Below are 22,372 nucleotides of genomic sequence, written 5' to 3'. Positions count from 1 at the left end.
TTCGTAAATAGCGCCTGTGCGCGCGCCGGCTTGCGTAGGGACTGGAGAAGGCATGCGTGCAGAAGTGAAGTGCGCATGCGTACTACGTCCCGCTCGTTAGAACAATTTGTCAGCACAGCGGTTAGCTCAGCGTTTGATATTCTCATTATATTGACATTCGACAATAAAAAAATAAAAATCATTTGATATTGGCATTCGACAATTAAAAAATAAAAATAAAACTAGTAATATATCTGCTTTACCGACGGATAGAGTTTACAAGCGGTTCTGCTCCGTGAGAACAATTCAAACTAAAAGTCACGCCCAACACGAGTAACTTCAGGCCCGTACTGGAGAAAACACAAAGATAAACACAATTCATGTACAATTAAACATGTGAGGCATTGAACTAATTTGTGAAATTGGATTATAGTTATGGTTTCCTATGTTTTGCATTACTGGTGACGCTATATGCATTTTTCTGTCAGCACAGAATGAACACTAGGAAACAGGATGAGCAGGAGGAAACACTTTCCTCCTCATTTACAAACGATACAATGCCGTGTTTTGATAAATAATCCTCCGGGTAACGTTTCTGTCATTCTGAAATTCAGACACAAGTGGGCGTTACCCGGAAGTTACAGTTTGTCCCAGTGTGCCTGCCGTAGTTCACGTTTTTTATTTTGATTCGCCTTCGCTGCTCACCCGACCAGCTGTCACTGATTGTTTATCCAAAGAAAAATCCTGTTTGTGTTTTGTAATTAAAGTTCCAGTAAACACTTGGCGATGTCTTCCGGTGGCGGAATCCAGATTCCCAGCCGCTTGCCTTTACTATTAACTCATGAAGGGGTTCTTTTGCCGGGCTCGACGATGCGAATTAGCGTCGACTCTTCGAGAAACATGCAGCTGGTGAAGAGCAGGCTGCTGAAGGGAACCTCACTGAAGAGCACCATCATAGGAGTGATTCCCAACACCAGAGACCCGGAGCAGGACAGCGACGAGCTCCCCGCTCTACACGGGTAACTCTCCCTGTAAACACAGCCCCACTGAGGCCACGCAGGCGCGCCGTGACGCGCTATTACTGTGCGTTCAAGTGCTCCGGGAAAGCTCGTATTTACGAGTTGGGAAGTCGTAATTACGACGTCAGGTGCGTTCAAGTCACTTTGGTCGGAGCAAGATGGCGGTGTACCTTCTCTTAATTAACTACAAAAAAAAATACAGCAAAGTTTTTTAACTCTACTTCTAGAAAATGAAGAACAAAGAATGTGAATCAGGCGTGTGTTTCTTTTTTATGTTTTTAATCAATTTATGAAGCCACTTGTAAACTTTGTCGTTGCATATTACATCGTAATTGTACAGTGTTAAAGTATTTTGTGCAGGCAGTTAGCTTGCAAAGACATTCCCGAGTTTCCCACTCGTAAATACGACCTTTCCGACATGACTTGAACGCACCATTAAACCTACCGTTAGGAGTGACGTCACATCGGTATGTAGTGTATTTGGGGGATAATATGAACTCACATTAAATAAGATTAAAGCAGAGAACACACAAGCACTTTTAAGTTCTTAAGTTTCAGACATTTTTCTTTCTATGTGTTATTAAAAACTAAACTAATGGCTTTCACAGACAGTGAACTTTCCCCTGTAGAAATCCTGAGCCACTGCTGCACATGTGAATGAGGGCTGATTTTTCTAGAATGATCTTTGTGGACTTTAACCTTGTTGTACCACCTACCACAGTTCACAACATGGTTGCCAGATTGTACTGTTTCCTCCACAGTTTGAGACTTTACTACCTGCCTGTTTAACTTGCTAAACTTTGATATTTAGCCTGAGAACACTTTATGCAACTTTATGCAAATACCAACCAGGCTACACACTCTGCTCTCTGTCTATACCAGTGTGTTTAATACAAGTTTAACCAAATCCATTAGTCTTTTTTTTTTTTAAGCAAATAAACTAACACTGCAACATGGGAAATAGTGACACGCTTTGGAATGATAATTTTGCCTTTCTGTATATAGCCTGGTGAAGATCCATTCATTGTTTGCAGAAAAAAAAAATTGTGATGACTCTGAGGAGGTTTAAATATTATCCCACTATTTCCCATGTTACAGTGCTGCTTGTTTATTCTCTGTGTTAGAGTCCAAGAGACTTGCTGGTTTGAATTGACCATTAGACCGAGATAACAGGCCGATTTCATTTCCAATCACCTCGTAAAGCCTCTGCACTTCACTGACATTCATTATAAGATGTCAGGGAACAACAGTGTTGTTCAAATAAACCAGCAGTTATCTGCCACAAAACTGCTCCAAAATGAAGATGCTGTTTGAAATTAGTTTGTGAAATTAGATTTTGGCCTAACTTTCTAAAACATGCTGTGAAATTTTGTAAACTAGAACATCTGAGAAAGAACTAAATGTTATATTGGACTGCAAAAATGATATTTCTTGTTTTTAAACAAACCAGTTTTAACACCTGATGTTAACATTTCTTACATACCATTTGCTGAGGAGCTGCAGCCAGCGCCTTCACTTTCTCAGGTTCAGTTGGTGGTTGACAGAACGCATGAATGTTTACTGTTTTCCAGAAATGATTTACTGGAAAACACTTTTATTGGAAACGGGGTCATTGGATGGCTGCACGCTAATGTTTGTGTTTGTTGTGACCATTACTGCTGTGTGCTTGAACAGCTATCTAATGCAAAGATATGTGTGTTTTGAATCTTTGGAATAGTAATTTGGTTCCTGCTCGGCTCTCAGCATGATTTTCAGGTTTTGCTTTTCACACGTCGTCACCTTCTTGTTTGCAGCCCAATTACAGTGAAGACCACAGTGCCATCCCGGCTATCAGAAGATCCTGATGTTGATAGCTCCAACATTGTTTCTGTTAGTGCCATGGAGCTTGCTATCCCATGTGACTTTAATGAAGTACAGGTGCTGAATTCCTGTTAACACTGTCTAAAAGAACAATAAATCCTATAATGTCCAGATAGTATTACACAAAATTATTATTAATTATAATATAATACAATATAATATAAATATAAATATAGGGGGGGCATAGTGGCTTAGTGGTTAGTACGTTTGCCTCGCACCTCCAGTTTGCATGTTCTCTTCGGGTACTCTGGTTTCCTCTCCCAGTCCAAAGACAAGCGTTGTAGGCTGTTTGGCATCACTAAATTGTCCATAGGGTGTGAATGGGTGTGTGTGCAACTGTGCCCTGTGATGGATTGGCATTCCATCCCCTGCCTTGTACCCCAAGTCCCCTGGGACAGTCTCCAGGCTCCCCATGACCCTGGATAGGATAAGGGGTACAGAAAATAGATGGATGGATAATATATAATAATTAATTAATAATTATATTTTTTATAAACAAACTATCTGAACATATTAAACATTTTGAAAAACATTGTCCCCAAATGTCCAAATTCTGCACATTTATATTTTTGTTATCTATATTTTTATATCTTTATATCTGAAATCTGTTTTTAAGTCTCAGATCCGTGATTCTGTTTATGTTTTCCACATTCCAGAGAAGTCATAGGGCTCTACAAACATGGTGAGACAGAGAAGCAGTCCATGTAAATCAGTGCACTCATGATGCCTTGTGTTCTTGTAGCGTTGGCACGGCAGGCCTGGCAGTCCAGGTAGTGGGCAGTAACTGGCCAAAGCCGCACTACACACTGCTCATCACGGGTTTGTGCCGCTTCCGTGTGACGCAGCTGCTGAGGGAGAGACCCTTCCCCGTGGCTGTGGTGGAGCAGCTGGACAAGCTGGAGCAGTACACAGAGGGAGAGCAGCTAGATGGAGAGCTGGGAGAACTTTCTCAGCGGTTCTACCAGGCTGCAGTGCAGGTGGGGGGGCAGATATCTGCACACACACACACACACACACACACACACACACATTAATTTCTTTTATTAGTTTCCTCATGCTTCATTTCTCTTTTGCTGCTTCTCTGTTTCCCTGTCGAGCTCATAATTGTTTTTCAAGGTTGAATGATTTTTGGTAAATATACACAAATGAACTGAGCCACATTCCAATATAATAAAAGATTTTCTAATCATGATGATTTCAAGCGGGCTAATTCAGTTGCTAGAATGCAGCTGCTAGCATGATTAATATAGCCATATTGAGATGCCTGAGACAATATATTGATCCATGATCAGCAAGACATCAGTTTATTAATAAGAATGGAACAAAGGCCTAGAGAGGAGATTTTTTATCTACTATAAAATGTTACAAAACCGTAATGCTTATGTGCACTTTACTTTATTTATCCTCTCAATTTGGCATTTGAATTAATAATTTATTTCCCACATTTTTGTTCATTTTTGCTCTCATCTAAAGAAATGTGCACATGATTAGAGAAAATGAAATCGGCACGTTTATTCTCAGTTTTGGCTACAGCCATATGAAAGTAAAAAACATGCGTATGTGTTTAAGTATATGTACTATATAGAGCTATTCATAGTGCTAACTTACAAACTTCACCTGTTTAAACCACTTGTTCAGTTTACCCAAGTCAGTTTACTCATGTATTTTTCTCCATTTTCTTTCTGATTTGGTCTTGCTGGTTCCCACCTGCTAGCTTACTCTCCCCGTCACACGATAGCTGATAGCTGCCTACTGGGGAGGGTGGAGCAAACACGTGCTTCCTGTGAGACATGTGAAGCCATCCTCCACATTTTTTTTTAGAACTGCTGTTCATGGTGTGTCACAGGGCACGAAAGCGCTCTCTGCCCTCTTCTGCATACATGAGCTCACAGGCACCCACCATTGGCTAGTGTCGCTCTGATTGACAGATAGTATGTCAGAAGAGCATGGCTCTCCTGGCTGTGGATGGCTGTGTCATCTTCAGGATTCTAACTCATGATCTGCATTTCTGTTGTGCCACTCAGGAGCCTACAGGCATGTTTTCTGAGATGAGAGCACAAATTAACGTCACTGTGACCTCGGATGAGTACCTCATGGCCACAGTCTAAACAGCATACATTGTACTACATGGTGTGCCCAAACAAAAAAAGTAATAAACAGCTTCTAAAAGAGTGATCAGATCTTGTTTTCTTTCGAACGAGCCTGCTCTGGTGCAGGTTTGAGTTTACGGACTTGTTGCCTTGGCAACTGAAACATGTCACATCATTAGCAGTCTAATCCACCTAACCCAGTTATCCACATTTGAAGAATATTTCATATGGCATATTTTTCATTGTGTATGTACAGTTGGTGGGAATGCTGGACATGTCAGTGCCTGTAGTAGCGAAGCTGAGGCGGCTGCTCGACAGTCTGCCCAGAGAAACCCTGCCTGACGTGCTTGCCTCCATGATCCGCACCTCCAACACAGAGAAGCTCCAGGTACAGTTTTTCACACTGTGGCCATAACTTCAAATTGGGGGTAAGTAGCCTTCTGTATTGTGCAAGCTAAATATTATTTAGTTGTACTAGGTGATATGTTTTGCTGAGATTTCATCATTTAACATTAATGCTTGTCCTACCTTTTAGTCTGCAGTGCATACTATCATTTATCATGTATCATTGGTTTTATGTTTTGATGGTAGGTGCTGAATGCAGTAGACTTGGAAGAGCGATTTAAGAAGACTCTTCCTATGCTCACTAGACAGATTGAGGGCCTTAAACTGCTGCAGAAGACTCGTAAACCCAAACCTGATGATGAAAAGAGGGTAGGTCTGTCAGTGCTCACCGTATACTCTTCATCCCATCACCTTTGTTTTTTGCCCACTGATGTCAGTCATGTAAATGCTTCGTCCTGCAGGTGTTGGTTATCCGTAAAGGCGGTGTGCTCCCCGGCCGTCAGTTCTCTCTTGATGAGGAAGGTGAGGATGAGGATGGTGATGACATGACTGTGCTGGAGAGGAAGGTGAATGAAGCAGCAATGCCTGAGTCTGCTCTACGTGTATGCCTAAAAGAACTCAAGCGGTATGTACGGCCTGAGCACTTCTGTTTCAGCTTCATGCCAGTATTTTTACAAAATGACAAATACACGCTTACTGGTGTAAGAGACATTTATGAACTCTCTACACAAGACAGGTGAATGAATCGGCCCTCAAAAAAAAAAAGCTAATAAATAAATAAATAGCAGAAAGAAAACATTTGGGCTAAAAGGCACTCAGACACATTTCATTAAAAATGTTACAAAAATATGATCTAATAAAGCATTTATTTTTCTTTTTATTTTGGTAATTTTTAAGTTAAGCAAAAGTAATGTTGTGTAACCAGCATAGTTGTGGGTAGGACCGTGTTGTCTACTTGTACTGGGGTGGGGCTTACTCTTTGTGCTACTCGATCTGAAGCAAATACAGTTGTCTATCTGACACTAGTGAAAAGATCATTTGCATATGTATTATTTAAGAGGACCAGGAAGTGGTGGGATGTTACCAGTAAGGCAGCTGATGTTTGGCATATCAACTGTGTAATAAATTTACATGATATAAGCTTGGTGCAATACCAGTGTAAATGGCTGGGGCCATATGATATGTGATGATGATGCTTTGTTTCTCCCATCAGTAGGATAAGAGAAATATACTCTTTGCTGTTGAGGTGAAATTGATGCCGCTGCCACAGTTTCTACTGTTTTCTCAAGGTTAGGTATAGCTCGAGAATATACCTATATTCCTCTATAGGTCTAGAGCAGTGCTGGTTACCAATTCCGCGAGAGAGAAAACATAGAGACAAAACACATGCTGCCTTATAGAGAACATCCAAAGATTTGCTGCTATTACATACAATATATAATAGGTCTTAAAGTCGAGATCCGTTCCTGGGAGCTGATTTCGAGTCTTTGAGCTGTGAAAATGATAGGAAACCTAAATCTTGCATTAGCCTTTATTGCTTAGAACATCAATGCCCTAGAATCACTTGTGAGCCATATATTGCTTATATATTGAATATTTCTTTATAACTCAGCCATGATTAATAATTTTTCCAGAACTTGGTCCCAGGCTTCTTTTGTTATTCTCTTCATGAGAATTTCGTACACTAACCTGCTTCATTTGTATGTAGTCTGAAGAAGATGCCCCAGTCCATGCCAGAGTATGCTCTCACCCGCAACTACCTGGAGCTCATGGTGGAGCTGCCTTGGAGCAAGAGCACCAAGGGTGAGAGTTTTACTTATTTCATATATACATATATAAACGCTACGAATTCGCACACATTTGGTGCTGTTTATGAATCAATGTTGACAGAAAACAAACATCAAAAACATGTTGCATTTTAAGTTGACTTTATTGGATTACATAAGGAATAAAACACTTCAGAATGTGCTGTTATAGGAAAAGAATCAAAGACGCAGTGCTTAACACCTAAAAGTCGATTTATCTTCCAATAAGAGCACATTTGTGTTTTCTTCATCTTATACCACAGCAATTTGACAATGCTAACAATTGTTTATTAATTAAAGAATGACCCGGTGTATTTTTTCTATCAATTTCATAGTTACTTTTAATTTTGTGTAATGCTCAAGAAGCACGCTAGTTCCTGTTATCACTTACTATAGCCCAGCTATAAACAGTCATTCACTCACTTTCTCCTGATGTTAATAAGACAGAAGAAAATCAGCTTGTCATGTTACAGAGAAACTGCAGTCTTCTGTACTTTCCCATGGTGGAAAACTTAAAGCATTAACAGCTTTAACTATTTCAAAGCGCTGACACTGGAGACTCCTTCTGTAAATGTTAAATAAACATCCTCTTGCAGGAAGCTTCACTATATATAATTATACTTCTTTCTTTGTTAGAAAAAAACAGCAAGTTTTAGATTACATGGAGTGTCCACTACACAAGTCCTGACGTAAGGAGTTACTGCAGAAACAAAAAGTGCATTAATATAAACCTGCGATTTGTCTTGCAGTTGGCACTATTGTCAGAGAAAATTAATCATCTGACTACTCAGAATAGATAAGAACTTCATCGAAGCTTGATATAAAGTGTTTTACTTGACATCATACTGTAAAGAAAATATCATAGAATGTTACATATGTTGTACTTCAAACATTTGCACTTTGTTAAGTCTCCATTTCTGATTATTTTTGTGCCTGGACAAAATGTAAAGACTGGATTTACCTAATCTGCAAGGTTTGCTAGGCTTAACTTGCTCCTACCACATGAGGAACATTGTAGTTATGTTTTATGTATAATAGCTATATTATAACAGCTTTGTAAAGAAACAGTTTGCAAAGTTCTTGCAATAGCATGTTATTGTCATCAAACGTATTGCATTGTAATCTTATTAACTGCTGTACTACTACACTTTGCCTTGTGACCATAAGGGGGAGGGCTTTCCTACATTTTAGGTTTTTTTTTTTTTTTTTTTTTTTTAAACTACAGAAAAACAACAATTTTTGCTTGACTACTGTCCACCAGACATTCGTGGTGATGTGCAACTGGTGATTGATTGATATACAAATTGCTGGCTGATACCAATTGCCCAATAGCCAATATTTTTGAAAAATAATACAGACCAATGTAAATTGCTTAGTGGTTCTAATTTCATACACTTACATTGGATGACACTGCATGGAAGGATTCAAATTTATAATATGGAAAGTGCAGGTATTTTATATCTCATAGGTTAATAAAAACAACTTATCCTTTCATTTGATATATGATCACTATGTGGGGTGTTGTAATGCCCAGTACGCACAATATGATGCCAATGGCTGTGGATTTTTTTGTGTTTTTGTGTATCCTGCCATGCCTCATCAGTGACTAATTACACCCCCCACCCCACCCACACACACGCACACACACACGCACACACACACACACACACACACACACACAAAATACACAATACATTCCTGTCCATTAACTACTGTAGATGTGCATCAGCCCTTTAGGATGAAAGTTCTCTAGGGAGAGTGTCATGTGTATACAGTAGATATGCATGTAGGTTGTATCTACAAAATGTGGAATATTTGTCTTGCCTTCCTCAGAGATGAGGATGTGCTTGTTTAATGATTCATACTGAAGTAAAATTTCTTTTTCTCACCTATATTCTAAGACAGTTCGGACAGTTTCTCTACCCTGGTTATGTTGCCTCGTGTGGACAGCTGTGTGTGTGTGTGTGTGTTCTGTTATATGAGCTGGTGATGATTCATATTCCTCTGACAGAATGCCCAGATTCCGTTCAGCTCTACTTGTGTATGTGCTGAGTGAACACTGATCTGCTGTAATGTTACTACCGTTATAAGTTATGACCGCTTGCTCTTGGCTCTCTGTTCAGACTGCCTGGACATTCGGGCTGCACGGGTGCTTCTGGACAACGATCACTACGCCCTTGAGAAGCTGAAGAGGCGGGTGCTGGAGTACCTGGCAGTGCGGCAGCTCAAGAGCTCCCTTAAAGGTCCTATTCTGTGCTTCGTGGGGCCTCCAGGTGTGGGAAAAACCAGCGTGGGCCGCTCCATCGCTCGCACCCTGGGCAGGGAGTTCCACCGTATCGCCCTGGGAGGAGTGTGTGACCAGTCAGACATCCGTGGCCACAGGTACACACTCCCACCAGTCTAAAGCAAAGGTTTTTGCACCAGTTCTGCATAATTTTATGTATAATTATTTACCTAGTGTGGGTTCAGTTTCTTCTGAAATTCAGTGTTAACATAATTGAAGCGTATAGTTATGTTAGGAATTAGCAGAAATGAAAGATAACTTGGTGCACAAATCATCTGTATGGATTATTTAAAATTAAACACTTGTTTTTCCATAACGTTTCACCAAAATGCCCCCACCTTCTTCCCACTTCAAAATGTCTTCTGATTTTTGTCACCATACACTAACATGCTGGGGAAAAAAATTAGGGATGCATCAATACTGATACGGGTATCGGATATTGGTCAGATATCATGCTAGTTTACTCTTACTCCTCCTCATAAAATATGCGCTGATACCGCCATCTGATACCACATCATACTATGTCAAGTCAGCCTAGTGTACACTGTTGCTCTAATGAACAGACGACATGTAATGACAGTGATCTGGATATATTACATGACTAATGATGGCAATCAAAGCAAAGCAGACTGCAGAATGTGCACTGTGAAAATATCAAGAGGAGGTTTTACAGCACTTTTCTCTTTTCTTAACGCAGGTAATCAGACCAGACGGCTTATGGTGTTTAAACAGTATCTTTAATAGAGAGCGCAAGGGTGGCTGACCTGAGCTCACAGAGCAGTATCCCTGAGCATGGTCATTAAAAATGAGTGCAAAGTGCCATGAATTATGTGCACACAAAGCATGGAGCAGTGAAATGATCATGCAGGGAAACTGTCATACGTGACAGCAGTTCTATTCTGCGAGTACTGAGCACTGCAACAGGCACACTACATAATACTCATGAGTCAAGGTGCAACTCATGATATCTTTTGTTCATTTTTAATGTCTGAAATCACTGTTCGTGCTCTGACTGCTGTATTATAAGATACTGTTTAGATAGCATATCATCTTAAAAATAAAACGCATAGTTAAAGTAGCAGCACATGGAAGCAACCAACATAAACAGAGCTCCGGCTTGCTTAATACTTAGCAGGTTAGTCATTTTGTTATCAGTATCTGTACTTGTATTCTGATGGGAAAAATGCATCACTAGAAAAAAAACAACCAATAAAAGCATATCACTTTTCATCTTCCCATCCCCTAACCACCAGCTGTCACTGAATGAAACCTCTGAAATTTTTTCATTCAAAGTTTTGTCATGTTACAAAAGAAAATGCTTTATGATTTGCTTTTAATGTTGTCTTTGATAAGGAATATGGTTGTGCCTAGTGCAAGGCAAAAAAGCTATGTAGACAATGATTTGGCCAACAGAGGAGTTTGGGAAGATGATAGGTAAACACCAAGGGCATCAGATATCAGCTGCACTGTCTGACTTGATACTATCCGAAGGGCTATCACAGAACTGCTGAAATCCATGTCAACATTTATGAAAATGTGAATCCACAGTTTTTTAAATAAGAGTAATCAGCTTATGTATGCTCTATGGATAAATAAGGTGTGCTCCTGGAGTTGCTTGTGCAGTCCTTAATCTGAGTTTGAATGGACATTTGAGTGGTTCCATACTGCAATAAAATAAGTTTAATGTAGTTCTGCTGGGATAGGAATGTAATTATCCCTTAAATCCTCAGTGCTTATTACATGGATGAAGCCAGGTGTAGGCTGAAGCCTGTGAGACATTACATATTGCTGTGAGTAATGTGAGGGAACCTGAGCTTCAGCACTCCAAGCTGCACTATGAGGTCATCTTTTGATGTTCTCTCTGATCTCCGGTCACTATGGAGACCGACGGGATGACATGACATCAAGGCCTGCAGGCTGGAACAAGTCCCGTAAGCTTCCCTCCGTTTCAGCAGAAGCCCTCTAAACACACACATTTTGATCTATTAAACCCTGGTCTGTTTTTTCCAGATTCTCTAGTTTCCTCCTACCTCCTAAAAACATACCAGGAGTTGGATTGGCTGCTATAAATTGTCCCAGGATCTGAATGTGTCAGTGTGCATGGTGCTCTGCGATGGACTGGGTGTATTCCCACTTTGTGCCCAGTGTTTCCAGGATAGACTCCAGATCCAGCTCAACTCTGACCAGGATAAAGCAGTTTTTGTGAATTTGTGTAGCAGTTATCCAGAGTTAACCTTCTACAATCACCCTGCATTATTTCAAAGCATGAGGATCTGTGGTACACACTCACCCACTGTTTGTAAGAGTTATTGTTGTACTGTAAGAACATCAGCACTTCCTCCTCATGCCTCCAATTATGTGTCATAATGTGTTCCCTGCTTTAGTCTGGATCAGCCTCCCTGCGAGCTAGACGAGTGGGAGGAAATCCCTGCCTTACTCATCTTGGCTTAGTCTTTCTCCTACATGTTTAACTTGTATTTAACTCTGTGAGCTTGAAGGCTTGCCAAACTTATTGACATGTTAAAGTGTCCTTCCTATTAGCACAATTTCCAATTAACTGCAATGTTTCTCTCCCACTCCTGCCCTCCTGCCACCCCACTCCCCCAACCCTGCGTCCTCCTCTCATTATTTTCAGGCGAACCTACGTGGGGAGCATGCCTGGCCGCATCATCAATGGTCTGAAGACTGTAGGCGTCAACAATCCTGTATTTTTATTGGACGAGGTGGACAAATTGGGCAAGAGCCTGCAGGGAGACCCCGCTGCTGCCCTGCTGGAGGTGAGAGGACCTGTTAGACCTGCTCTGATCCAATACTTAGTACTTAGAATTTAGTACGAAGAATTTTTCTTTCCTTACTTAACTGAAAGGCGAATTCACTTTGGAGCTGGACGCTAAAATAAAGACGTCAACGAGCAAACAAGGCTGTACTCTCTCAGGCTGAAAACGGAGCTATGACCTGAGAGATGAAAATAAAAAAGGCCATGTGGTTGCACTGTAAAAACAGCAATGTGTTGACCATGGCATGGTAACCTTACACAGGCTGTGTGCCTCTGTCCCAACGTGACCCAGACCACCTAGCGTTCTTCTTCCTGGAAGTGCTCAGGATGCAGTGTTAATTATGTCTTCCACTTAGCGTGCGACATAACGAGACCAAACAGGGTGCATGCTTACTGAGGGTCATTTCATCAGTCAGTAAACATTTACGGCTTTAGTGCCTCTGTCCGTGCGGATAAGCCTGCACTTTAGTATGTTCTGCTGTTTATTGTTTTTTTTTTTTGTTTGTTTGCGTGAATGTGATGACAACAACATATGCAAGACCAACAGCAGCTTGATGTGTTTTGTTGATAATGCGCTGAGAGTATAATCTTTGCAAGAATGCATTTGCAGAGAACAGTTGTCTTAACTCCGGGACTTAAGCAAGAGCTGCTTTTAGGACACACCAATCTTTTCTGCTGTGTTTCAAAATCTCTCCTCAATTATACTAAACAACTCACTCAGGACGTCTTTTCCTGTATGACATCACATTATAATTATGGTTTAACATCAGATAGAACAGTGGGCCTTTTCCCACTGCACATGTACTGGAACGTTTTGTAGATGAAAACTGTGCCTTTCTACTGACTACTGGTCCATATCAAAAATTCCAGTTATGTAGTATTTGGTACTTGCTCGAAATTGACACCAAAGTGTACTAATGGTACTCAGGAGCGATAGTTGCACAAACTCAGAATAACAAATAACACATTTGTACCATAAAAAGCAGCAATGTGCCATTCCATTTCTCAATCCGCACAATTGATTTTTAATGTCGCAGAATTGTAGCTGTGCAATGTTTTTACAGCACAAACACAGCACAAATGAACAGAAATGTTTTCTGATTATATGTGGTGTAAATTTGCTGAGGATTTTATTGTGTTTATAACATCCTTACCACTTTATTTTAATCTTGTCATATTTTTTGTCTTGTCATTGTTGACAAAATTTTAAAAACCCTTTGGCAGTAATGTCACTGCAGCTCCTATAAAATGGTTCATTAAATGGCGGTCAGACAAAGGAACATTGTTAATACGAGCATTTGGTCCGTCTTCAGAACGGAAGAATGGTGTTGTTGCACACTGTAATGGTGATACAGTCACTCTTACTGTCCTCTTGACCTCTCCAGGTGTCGAGAACAGTGAGGTCACAACAGTTTGGCTTTCAGCATCCTGATTGTAGATCATCTCTGCTAAGATCTAAAATATGTACATAGGTTCATAATTGTATAGCACAAGGTGTTTGTGTTCTGTTAAAATTGATATCTCTTTTGTCTTTGTGCTGACGATCAGGTTCTGGACCCAGAGCAAAACCACAGTTTTACTGACCACTACCTCAATGTGGCCTTTGACCTCTCACAAGTCCTCTTCATCGCCACGGCAAACACCACAGCAACCATCCCCCCTGCTCTGTTGGACAGAATGGAGGTGCTGCATGTGCCAGGTCAGAGTTCATGGGTGAAAGGTCATGGTAGTGTAAGGGGTGTCAGTGAAACGAGAGCTTTCCTTATTCAGGATGACTGACTGATCTCTGCTCTATTGATTACTGATTTTCACAACAATGAGCACATTTCAGTGATGCTGCCACTTAGGCAGATGGCTTTGTGATAGTATGACGGGATTATTGCCTCATGCTTTGTATTCTTATTATGTGGGTGTGTGTGACCATTCTAGGATACACACAGGAGGAGAAAGTGGAAATCGCTCATCGGCACCTGATCCCCCATCAGCTTGAGCAGCATGGCCTCACTCCTCAGCAGCTCCAGATCCCTCAAGACACCACACAGGAGATCATCAGCAAGTAAATGTGCACGCTTTCTCTCTCACTTAGACAATCACCCACATGCACACATACTAAATAGGACAAAGACGAGGGATTACTGTATCCAGACAGATAAATCAGGTCAGCGGGATTGACTCAGTGGCAGACACACATAAAGAAAGTGTAGCCCACATCCCCACCCACACACTCATCTCCCTGCTGCTACACTACTAGCAGTTAATGATTCAACTTGGCAATGACTCTTGGAAGAATAAAAGCAAAGCCGACGGGGATTCTGGGTAGGTCAGAGGAGAGCTGATTTACAGCACAATAGTGTTCTAAAGGAGGATGACCACAGGGAGAAGAGTAGCACTCTTTCAGATTATTAAAGTTATTCCAGGTTTTCCAGTGCCTTCTGACAGAGATGATATGGACAAAAAAAAACAACAACAATTACCTCAAAGTGAAAAAGCCGTCTATATGTGCTCCAAGCCTCAAATTCAAGAATAAGAGTAGCAAATGTCTGTGTGTGTGAATGTTTAGGTACACGCGGGAAGCAGGTGTGCGCTCTTTGGAGAGGAAGATTGGAGCCATCTGTCGGGCGGTGGCTGTGAAAGTAGCAGAAGGTCATAAGATGTCAAGATCGGAGTCGTCCAGTGAATCCGGAGCAGGTACGATTCTAAAGCAGGTTCTAATGCTAAGAATAAGCTTCATTCATGGCTGATTATAAAAGAGAGAGAGAGAGTGTGTGTGTGTGTGTGAGAGCACGCAGCACTTTAGTCTTATTGCCTCTCCTCACACACACACTGAAGATTACCACACAAAGACTGCTGACCTAGGCATAGTCTCATTTACCCGCCACACCCCACATAAAAACATGCTCAACTACAAAACAGTGGTTTGCACAATGAAATTTCCACATGTTCACAAAGACACAGTGTCTGCATATATACTTAATATGCTTTAAATCTTTTTTTTTAATGCCCTATGAAATCCCATTAAACCAAATTTCCATGTTAAGAATGTTTGTAGTCTTAAATCCATTAAATTTGAATTTAAGATAGTTTAACACTTATTAAGGCCTTTCATTTGTAAAAATGAAATTTCAGAAAATTTAAGACTTTTTTAATACCCTGAAAGAACCTCACGCAGACATGAGTCATGTGTATTGCAGCTCACGCACTAACACACGCACACAGACATGCTGACAAACACAGAATCTCCCTCGACCAGTATGAATAAGCACACTTGCAAAGACGCTCTCAACATCAGGTTCTTTAGCAGTGGGCTAGAGGGGGGACAGGGTGCTAACAGCCGGCCTCGTGTCCCCTCACCCTCCCCTTGTCTCCGTGCAGCTGCTCGTGTGTAAGACGAGCGGTCACAGTGCCAGTTAACACAGTAGGGGGCAGGGGAGTGTGCGAATGATTGATTGAGCTTCTCCTCCTCTTGTCCAGCATGGGCCGGCCACAAAGGCGAACAGAAGGACTGAATGAGAGCAGCTCTTTTAACTTGTCCCTTGTTAATAGAATGGGTCTCTATTGCCAGGTAACATACCTATCTGACAGTCTGAATGCAGCTTTGTGAATGTGATCAGAGACAAGAGCCTGCTGTTCCGTCTAACTGTTTTCTCTCGAATGAACAAATACCGATTGGATACTGTTGCGTTGTAATAGAAAAAAAATCACTGTGTGTGTCAATTTAGTCACATGACTTGTGGGTAGCCAGTGGCACGTGCATACTAATGAGTCTCAGTGGATCAGCACACACACGTCTACACCATTCCCTCTCCAAAAATAAGAGAGGCGCACCTGGTCTCACCCCTCAGTGGGCCTCTGTGCTGCCCCCCTCTTCTCCTCCCTTCCCTCTTCTCTTCCCCCTGACCTGACGTCTCACACATCCCCTCTTGTAAAACCTCAAATAAAGTACTGAATGTTCCAATACTGAGGAAAAAAACAAGAAAAAAAAAAACCCTGATGTGTTTTCTCTGTTCTCTCATAACTGACCTTTCTTTCTCTCTCCATCCCATCAGGTCAGGATCGAGCAGGTACAGGACAGGATTCTGACATGGCAGCTCCTCCCGAGATGCCCATTGTCATTGATCACGTTGCCCTCAAAGACATTTTGGGGCCACAGCTCTTTGAGATGGAGGTGAGCATGCAGCCAAATCAGTTCTAAACTTTTCTCTTGGCCAAATGTTTCATTACCCCAAGCCCTTGCTGAGAGCAGATGTCACTGCTCGTCTGGGGTTCTGCATTCCAGACCTTTTCATAAAATTTGAGTTGTGTAGAGATGTCTGAGATCCTTTGAAAGGCAGTTTAAATTCTCACCATGAGTTTCTGTCATAAAAATCAAAACCTTTTTAAGACCTCAGGAACTTTAGGAAGGTTTACACCTGAGGAACCAGGGATGAATATATGCTGCAGTCGATTAAAACTCGTAACTCAGAATTTCTGACCTCCAACTAGGAAAAAACAAAGAAAATGTCCCCTCAACTCAGAATTCCTACTCGTCAACTTGAGAGTCTTCTCAACCCGAGTTCAGCAAATGACATCAAATCAACATGGCTGCTCACAGTTTCACCAGTAAACAAAGTAGCACCTCTTACCTTTGAATGAGTTATGCTGTATATAAGTATTTGCTCTAGATCAGTCAACATAAAGACATTAGCTTGTTAAATCAGTAACACTGACACTACAGTTTGCTGTTTTGAGGAGGTAAATATACATCACTCATCACTCATCAGAGCATGTGTTAGCCTTCACCCTCTCCAGTTGGTGGAAGTGATGGATAAGAGCTGGCTGGTAGTTGGGAATTGGCAGGTGACCAAGTTGTGGAGAAAATGGGAGAAAATGTATTTTTCTGAAGAACTCCTGTGGTGGGCTTACCACCTTGAATGTCACTGATTGGTTAAATACCTGTTTCACAGAGTGACCACCTGTCTTACCTACCATTTTGAAAACCTGTGTTCAGCTAACAAGTGGTTACCAAAGCTTATTTTATATCAAAGGTGGCACGAATGGCAGAGCAGAATGTTTTTGGCTTTACACAAATGTGTAGTTTTGGTTCAGGATGGTTCAGTGACCCTTTAGTTTGTCAGAAGGTTCTGTTTTTCCTGCTTGCCATGACCCAAATATTGCTACTCATTGGCCAGCTATATAATTTGATCTACAACATCTACCATGTATTTTCTCCTTCTGCCACAGACATATGAAACAACCTTTTTGATCACAGGTGTTAAACTGCCAAATATGCTATATATATATATATATGACCAGAAATTTGTGGACACCTGACCGTCACACCCGTATCTGCTTGTGGAACATCCCATTCCAGATTTAGTCCCCTTTTGCTGTTATAATAACCTCCACTCTTCTGGGAAGGCTTTCCACTAGATTTTGGAGTATGGCTATGGGGATTTGTTCATTCAGACACAAGAGCATTAGTGAGGTTGGGACACTGATGTTGGGCGAGGAGGCCTGGTGTGCAGTCGGCATTCCAGTTCATCCCAGAGGTGTTCACTTGGGCTGAGGTCAGGGCTCTGTGCAGACCACTTGAGTTCTTCCATTCCAACCTTGTTAAACCATGTCTTTATTGATCTCACTTTGTGCACAGGGGCATTGTCATGCTGGAACAGGTTTGGGCCCCTTAGTTCCGGTGAAGGGAAACTGAATGAAACGTTCTCTATAAGGACGTTTCAGAAACACATTCAGTGTTAACTGGTGTTTGATATAATGATTAACTCCAAATACTGAAATACATCACCCAGTGTAGTGACTTACAGTTAAAAAAAGGAAGTTAGAGCAAGTGTAAGTGCAGAGCAAAAACAAGAGCAGTGGGAGACTGAGGGCATGTATGATGTATTATGAATGTATACAATTCTTGTACTCGGTATAGATGGATCAAATATAGATCACACATTTCTATGCAGTCTCATTTGCTTTCACAGTTTAAATATCTTGTGCAACTCTGTGAGTGTGTGCGCGTGTTTGTAGGTATCAGAGCGTCTGACTCTGCCCGGTGTGGCTATAGGCCTGGCCTGGACTCCGCTTGGTGGAGAGATCATGTTTGTGGAAGCCAGTCGTATGGAGGGTGAAGGTCAGCTCACGCTAACCGGCCAGCTGGGTGATGTCATGAAGGAGTCAGCACATCTGGCCATCAGCTGGCTCCGCAGCAATGCCAAGATCTACCAGTTAACAAACAGTGAGACACACACAAACACACACACACACAAACACACACACACACACACACACACACACACACAATCATCATTGAAGCCTATTCATGCACATTCATTACTTTAATGAGATAATTTACTGTTTACATGAACACTTTAAAAATCAGCTGTCACTTAGTTCATTCATCATAAGAAGGAAAGAAGAATCATTTTGTTTGTAATTAACTGAAAAGTCTGATTTCTCAGTTCCTTGTGTGAAACCATCTGGTGTTCTCTGTTCTCATTGTGACACTGATGTCACATTTTATATAACATTCTTAACATTTAACACTCTGTGTGTGTGTGTGTGTGTGTGTGTGTGTGTAGTTGCAGGCTGTGCTGACCCTCTTGAAGGCACTGACATCCACTTGCACTTCCCAGCGGGTGCAGTCACTAAAGACGGCCCCTCTGCTGGAGTTACTATCGTAACATGTCTAGCCTCTCTGTTCAGCGGGCGGCTGGTGCGCTCTGATGTGGCCATGACAGGAGAGATCACTCTGAGAGGCCTGGTGCTGCCGGTGAGGAAAACCTAGAAAAACTATAAGATTTAGAAAAACTATAAAGATTCTTCCCTGGTTGGCTCTCACACAAAAACATTAGACATATCAGGGGAGGACATTTCACTAAAAATAAAAAACAAATAGCCTGGACACTTGATCAGCTTGTGCTGGGTGCTCGGGTTATTGTTTTTTATTTTAGTTGCTCATTGTACAAGTACAATATATAGCCAAAAGGGAAATTGTAATGTACGGCATACAAGGATGCCCTGTACAATTGTGTGCTTCAAACTTTGTGGCAACAGTTTGGTGAAGGCCTACATATGCGTGTGATGGTCAGGTGTCCACAAACATTTGGCCGTATAGTGTATAGTGTCGTTATTTTGTACTTACATTAAACAAAATGTGCTTCCCAATGGTGCAATACACCTCAGTGCTGTAACTATAGCACATGCTACTCATTCTGAATCCCATCGCCCCCTGCACCAAACCTATCAGTTTTTACTAGTCAGATTAATTCGCTTACACTGGTGATATATGACCATTTCTGAATCAGGAACACGCAGGTATGTGGAAACACTTGTAAAACCAAGCAAAATTAAGTTAGTCGCAAAGTAATCATATAACTCTTTTGCTTACTACATGCAGTCACCTTTCAGATAAATGTATTGGGTCTCATTTATCAATTTATTATAAAGTTGTGTTTAAATGTTTTCATAGGTCAAACCAAATTAAAAATTTCGGCCGATTTACAAAAGTTTCATAAATGCTCATTTTCTTCGTTCTCATTTGCGTATGTCAATAAATGTCAGTCACGCATAAATTACTGGGCGCTTGCATGGCACATCTGATTTGCATTTGGTGACACCCATAAAACTCCATAAAAACTCAAAACTCAGTGTTGAAATGACAAGTAAATGGCAAAAAAAGACATTCTCAGAGGTAGAAGTGAAAGTTACATTTATGCCAATAAAAATATATTATTTAGCAGTGTAACAGCACCTAAAATCTGGAGTCAAATTACAAAAAAGATTAATAACATGGGAATTAAGTGAGGTGAAAACAAAATGGGTTGACAGAGAAAATGGAGTAAAGTGTCGAAAGCTCTTTCAAAACAACATGAATTTCATGTTTAATGAAATTCAAATAATATCTTTTATGTGCAGAAGTAACACCACGTCACATCTCCAAATGTTGCTACCTCAGATTATGTCCAAGCCTAGTCAGTTATGTTTCCAGGGAACCAAAACATGGGATTATGCAGCACATTAGAGCTTTCACTTGCCCATTGGGCTCACTAATGGATTTATAATTTGTTCACCCCTGCATATTAAAAATAAATCTTTTGAAATCTAAAGTACATAAATATGGAGTCTTACAGGGTTTAACATGCACATGCATAGTAATTTAGTTAATGATCCTTATTTACCCACTAATTAATCTGACTACTGTTATTTATTAATAGAGATCACATATCACAGTAAAATCATGCTCTGTCTTTGTTCAGGTGGGTGGCATTAAGGATAAAGTCCTGGCAGCTCACCGTGCTGGTCTCAAAAGAATCATTCTCCCCAAACGTAACGAAAAGGACCTAGAGGAGATTCCAGCCCACATCCGTGCTGAACTGGACTTCGTCCCAGCTAGTTCTTTAGACGAGGTTCTTAACGCTGCCTTTGACGGTGGATTCCCTACTGCCACCATAACACACCCACAGGTTAGCAGCAAGCTCTGAAACTGCAAATACTTTGTCTCTCATTCACACATACACACACAAGACAACCTTTCATGGTTCTTTGAAACTGAAAGCACTAGGGTGAACGTAAGGTTCAGCTCATGGAGTTCTGAAAATGTACTTATTTCTGTTTAATAAGCCAGTGTGATAATCCTATAATAATTACATTCGAATAGAAAAATTAATGTTTAACAATGCACCAATATTAGATTTGTTACAGTGAAGTATTTCATGCCATGAACATGGTTCCTGCATGTGAACACAGGACACAGAATGTCTTAGTTGTCTGTCATTTCTGATACTTTGGTAGCAGAAGCTTTCAGAGAGTCACTCTCTTACTGTACCAGCTGATACTCAGAGCTCTGATAACATTATTGTATCAAAAAATAAGATTGCTGCATCCACACTAATTTTATTTTTATTAATGATGTTAAAATAAAGTACTTCTGTTACTAATAAGAGATCCTCTGCTACGTTTGAGGGAACAAGTCACTGAACTGGTTATAATTTCTGATCTAGAGAAATGTGATGTCCAGTAGCTTGCTATTATATCACTTAATGTTTGAAAGGTACTGTGGAGCAGTAGTAAAAACAGTGTATTACAATCATTTAGAATATTAAAAATAATAAAGACTACTGTGAATACTACCATTTGCCCCAGATTATTTTATGTATTTTATGGTGATGCATCTTTTAGTCTAGTGTTCTCTGAATGTTTCTGCCAATACAGTTTCTCACATGCAGTGAATAAAAATGGAGTTTGGATGGTTGCTTGGACGATGTAAAGGAAAATGGTACATTCATGTCTGTTTGATTCACCAGAAGAGAATTTGTATGTAAAACATGTTCCCCTTCTTCATGGACAGCTGCTTCTATAGCCATGTTTGTCCAGTGTAAGCTGTCTGTAATTGTCAAATATTTGGATTCAGCTGGTTATGAATCCTTACTGTCCACCACAATAATTTCCCCTTTATACCATTACCTCATTCTAAAAGCAAAAGATATTCTGGTTTTTGGTCATTCATACAGTACACAGTTCATGCACTACTCACCTTGATGATGACTTACCATACAGGAAAAGCCACACAGAGAACAGTTCAGCCTCTAATCATTAGTCATTGATAAATATGTATATGACCTTCATGCCATCTTAAATGTGATCTTTTTTAAAACCAAGGGTGCTTCTCATTTATTTTAACTGCACTTCCTTGTTTCCTTTCTTTGCATCCCTTCCCATGAAAGTGACAAAAGAATGCAAGAAATGGAAATGAGGACAGGAGGAATCAAGAACAAGCATATTTACCAAATGTGACATCCTTTGCTCACTGAAGCATCACTTTAATGCCACTTTAGTGAAGTCACTAAATAACAGTCTTAAATGTTAGTTTTAGCTTAAGATTCTACTCATCACTTGACTTATTTTCATGCATGTTCTTTTCTTTTTATTTGCACCCACTGTCTATTTAAGTCAGATTATTAATTTTGTGGTTACTATTATCATTTATTGGAATTTTTGGAGAAAGGTTTATATTTAAGATTTATATCATAGCTTATGCCACACACCAAAAAAAAGACCAAAACTAAAACAAACAAAAACACACACACACACACACACACACACACAAAACAAAACAAAACAAAACAAAAAACACTACTGCAAAGCACCTGTGTCTCCTTGATCCCAAAGGCTCCTCTCTCCTCGTTCCTTGATTCCTCTGAGTGCATCTTAAGAGTTGGTACTTCGACTTCGAT

The 22,372-nt window shown here is 40.6% G+C and overlaps 1 protein-coding gene across 1 annotated transcript; it reads left to right on the top strand.

Annotated features, from left to right (window-relative positions):
* Nucleotides 1-369: 369 nt before the first annotated feature.
* On the top strand, nucleotides 370-21,268 carry lonp2 (lon peptidase 2, peroxisomal). The gene is made up of 15 exons (XM_053234685.1): nucleotides 370-998; nucleotides 3,601-3,835; nucleotides 5,205-5,336; nucleotides 5,540-5,662; nucleotides 5,755-5,918; nucleotides 7,002-7,096; nucleotides 9,222-9,480; nucleotides 12,018-12,159; nucleotides 13,707-13,857; nucleotides 14,088-14,214; nucleotides 14,719-14,846; nucleotides 16,205-16,323; nucleotides 18,168-18,375; nucleotides 18,719-18,909; nucleotides 20,396-21,268. Exons 1-15 carry the CDS (start codon nucleotides 766-768, stop codon nucleotides 20,618-20,620), a joined length of 2,532 nt encoding a protein of 843 aa, XP_053090660.1. The 5' UTR covers nucleotides 370-765; the 3' UTR covers nucleotides 20,621-21,268.
* The last annotated feature ends 1,104 nt before the right edge of the window (nucleotides 21,269-22,372 follow it).

The sequence above is a fragment of the Pangasianodon hypophthalmus genome, chromosome 6 (genome assembly GCF_027358585.1).
Source record: "Pangasianodon hypophthalmus isolate fPanHyp1 chromosome 6, fPanHyp1.pri, whole genome shotgun sequence".
Taxonomy (NCBI): domain Eukaryota; kingdom Metazoa; phylum Chordata; class Actinopteri; order Siluriformes; family Pangasiidae; genus Pangasianodon; species Pangasianodon hypophthalmus.
The sequence above is the reverse complement of the archived record's forward strand: the minus strand, read 5'-3'. Positions and strand labels throughout refer to the sequence as shown.